This window comes from Eimeria acervulina, genomic scaffold, assembly GCF_000499425.1.
Source record: "Eimeria acervulina Houghton genomic scaffold, Eah_scaff1948, whole genome shotgun sequence".
Lineage (NCBI taxonomy): Eukaryota > Apicomplexa > Conoidasida > Eucoccidiorida > Eimeriidae > Eimeria > Eimeria acervulina.
In genome coordinates, this window is record NW_013548794.1 from 348 (window position 1) to 4,374 (window position 4,027).

At 48.6% G+C, this 4,027-nt stretch overlaps 1 protein-coding gene across 1 annotated transcript; it reads left to right on the plus strand.

Moving 5' to 3' along the window:
- Positions 1 to 1,426: 1,426 nt before the first annotated feature.
- EAH_00064180 (hypothetical protein, conserved) lies at positions 1,427 to 3,430 on the plus strand (the record flags this gene model as incomplete). Its single annotated transcript, XM_013393005.1, has 1 exon — positions 1,427 to 3,430. The coding sequence occupies one exon, from the start codon at positions 1,427 to 1,429 to the stop codon at positions 3,428 to 3,430; it is 2,004 nt and encodes a 667-aa protein (XP_013248459.1).
- Between the last annotated feature and the right edge of the window lie 597 nt (positions 3,431 to 4,027).

The window sequence follows — 4,027 nt, forward strand, 5'->3', positions numbered from 1 at the left end:
TTGAGGTCTGTTTTATTTAATTTGAAACCGTCGCCTTTTTGGCGCTGTACTCAGGACGGGAGAAAACGGGGAGTACAGTGAGACAAACTGAGATAAGGAATTGGAACTAAGACGAAATACTTGAGGAAAGAGTGCATAGAAAGAGGTTAATAAAAAGAAATCGGTCACCTTCTCTTCAATGTATATACGTTCTGGGGACGGAGCTCTAATGGCTTGCAGATTATGGAAAAGAAACTTGAAGAAGAAACAGCCCTAGATGAGTTGCAGTTCTCTTGCTACAAGACTTGCAGCCTTTGCATGCAAACACAACATTAAGCCATTTCCCTGTCTCTACTACCACTGTAGACAACATCTGCAGTTCTGTTCGCATGCACGCTGTCTATTCAAAACAGTTAGTATTCATGCAGAACACCTCAATAGAATATTATATTACAAGGATGCGTCGGTGCTTATTCCGGTGCTTCCGTAATGATAAGAAAACTCCGTTAATAACATTCCTTCTAATGCACCTTGAATTAATTAAAATAATTTGTTTTTATTTCACTATATTCACTCTTTGCTGCTCACAACTTTCATAGGTGAATATCGGAGCGGCTTACAATGCCAGCATTACGTCGCAACAGACAATTCGTCTCGTTTGTGAATTACAATATGTGTTTGTTTGTTTGGTTTTCTTTTTATTGTTTTGAATGTGTTTATTCCTTTGATATTGTATTTGTTTGCTTTTTGTTTTAATTCTGATACAGCGGCTAGGGCAAAATAAAACTGAGTGCTTGCATGGTAAGGACGCGCCTAGCAAGTAGTATGTTTGTTGCGTGTGTTTGTCTTGAGTGCAAGATTAATGATTCGATATAAATGGAATAATATAATATATATTAAAAAGAATTAATCAATTTTATGCTCCATTTACTTTAGCTTCAAAGGCAGCCATGGGACAGCATCGAGGCCTCCTGCTCCAGCGACGAGGTTAGGCAGCAGCCCCTCCCCACGCGTCTGGGTCTTCAAAAGGGTTGATAATATTTTCTTGTTTTGTTGCAATTATGCGTTTTTATTGTATATTTTCTGGGAGTTGAATGGTAGTTGTTTGATTTTATGCATTATCAGCCTTATCCTGCCGCTACTAAGGACACCGGGTGCAGCAGCTACGTGGCTTGCTGCAGCCAACGGCCGCCTTGAGTACAAAAACTCAAAGAAATGCGTCTTTTTTGTTGATTTTTACTGTTGAGGTGGGGATATAAGCTGTTACAAAGGCAGCTTTGGGGGATGTAGGTCCCAGTGGGTGGGTCCTTAGCCCCTTCCATACATACCGCCGTATGCACTCACCACAGCCTGTTGCTGCTGCTGCTGCTGCCGCTGCTGCTGTTGGTTTGTGTCTCTTATTCCTCCTGCCTTCGCTCGTCTCTGAAGGCCTGACACAGCATTCGCTATGCGGGAGCTGCAGGGCGAGGCGGCGTGGGAGGAGGAGGGAGGCGGATCCCCCGCTCCCGATCCCCGTCTGGAGTTGGTTCCTGCAGCACCGACGAATAACAATGGTGAGGGTACTATAAATAAGGGGGCATTTGGTGCTTCTGCTACTGCTAGCCCCCGTAGAAGACCGAAGTGGACAGGCAGGCTGGCTCTACTCGTGAGTCTCATTCTGACTTTAACTGCTATAGGGGTTGCACACCGGAAGGCGAAAAGCAGCCTCCAGGTGTCTCCGCAGACACCCCGTAAGGAAAGGCCTCTCGCCCTTTACGCGAAACAGCACCGTCACCGCCGTCAACACCAACAGCGACTGCAGCAGCATCCGTGGCAGCAGCAGTGGCAGCAGCAGCAGCAGTGGCAGCAGCAGTGGCAGTGGCAGCAGCAGCAGCAGCAATGGCAGCAGCAGCAGCATCTGGCAGCCCCATACCCAACGCGGGTTCCTTTACCATCTCCAGCAACGGGAGACGAGGGGGAAGTCCCCCTCTTTGGGGTTGCAGAGGAGACGGAGGGGGAGGGCGTCGAGTTTGAGGTTGCAGGGGAGGTAGAGGGGGGCGTAGGGGGAGTATCTTTAGAGCCTAAAGAATCAGCAGCAGCAGCAGCAGCAGCAGAAGGAGGAGCAGAAGCAGCAGCAACAGGAGCAGGAGCAGTAGCGGCAGCAACAGCAGCAGCAGCAGAAGCAGCAGAAGCAGAAGGAGGAGATGAAGAGGAGGAGGAGGAGCTGGTTTGGGAGGTTGAGATGCCTGGTTATGTTCCTGTTCCTTCTTCGTGGGGCTGGGTCTTACCTCCTGCAGATACGCTTGATGAAGCTCCTTCAGGTGTATATGGAAGAGATATATTACTGAGTCTTGCAGAGGCTTGTGTAGACAATGTGCTTGAAGCGCCGGAGGAGGCCCTGTCGGATAGAGAGAGAGAGCTGGCTTCAATAGTTGCAGAGACATTAACAGGAGGAGAGACAAAAGATATTGTGGGTATGCAGGTAGACCTAGTAAATATGCTTCCTCTAGGGAGAGGCCTTCCCGAGGGGGCCTTTACTCAGCCTGTCTTACTTACACGCATCATTGGTGTAGGGGTATCGAGCGTATTTGTAGAAGCATATGACTCTGCTCTGTCTAGGCCCTTTACCTTAAGACTGCATCTATGTGCGGCGGGGAATGAGAAGAAGCTCTCTGTGGAGACAGCAAACAAATGGGTAGATATTGCTCTAGAGACAAGGGCTTTAGTTGTTGCATGCGGAGAGACCCCTATATCAGATGCTGCAGCAGTAAGGGGCCTTCTAGTAGCCGACCAAGTAGGAGGTATTGTATTAACACAGCCCAATCACCCGGATGGATCGAAGATGCTATTTCAGCGTGTTGAGGCGTATAGCAATCTCCTTTCTCCTTTGCATTCAGTTGTCTCCTCTATGAAAGGAGACGCCTCTTATGATACTATGCAGGCGCGCGAATATATCGGAAGCCGCCTTGTTCACCAGGTGCTGTATCTACAGCAGGCGGGGGTATCGCATAATGCATTAAGCTGGAGCAACTTGTTTGTAGATCATAATGGTATAGTCTCCTTAGGGGGTTTCGAGTCTCTTAATCAAATGGGGGAGGCCCTTAACCCACGCATTCCTATCAACCCTCGCTATGCTGAGCCGCAGCTACTGCATGATTTTCTTGCTTCATTTAGGAGAGATGTTCCGGCGCTCTCGCATGAGAAGGCAGACCTCTGGAGTTTAGGGGCTTTGCTATTCGAGCTCTTCACAGGAGAGTCATTTGTGGATATAAGAGACAGTATGGTTCACGGAGAGGGAGCAGAGGAGCTCCTAGAAAGCCGTCTACATGCTGCTGATGTTAATGAAGACTGGGTTGAGTTAGTGCAAGGCCTCCTGCGACACGATAGAGATGAAAGGCTCTCAGGCGCAGAGGCCGCACGTTTGTATAAAAGAATCTGGGAACGAAAAACCGCAGTAAGAGCCCCACGATAATGGTGTATAGACAGCAGCGGCTGCTTCATCATCGAGAAGCGGCGGCTCGTTTACGCCTTTTTATCTCCTGCCGGAGTGTATCTACAGCCCAGCGCTGGCTTTTTCTTTCACCAGGTAGTTAACTACCTAGATAGCCGCCTAGCAAGATAGCTAGATGGCCAGCAAACGAACAAGCTAGCTAGCTAGCTAGCTTGTGGCTGTATCGCGCAATTGATACTGCATGCTCTCCTTGTAGGGGAGCGGCACTGTCCACGGGTTGTCTCCGGCCTTACGGGCCTCAGGGGCGCTCTACGCAGTTTGAGTGGCGTTCGTTGCTCGAGCAATTGAACGCTGGAAGGAGCAAGTAAATAGCAGCCGCAGCAGCAGCAGCTGCTGCTGCTGCTGTTTGCTTGCTCTTGCTGCTTCTGCACTCGTGTATGTATTCGTGGGAAGAGGGATGGCTACTGGATAATGGAGTGTGGAGGGCGGAAGGAGGTCGAGGTAGAAGCAGGGGGGTGAGACTAATATGCATTACGTATGTGCTTGTGTACATACACAATATATATATATATATATATTTATATGTATATATATGAATATTTACCGCCGCATGTATAC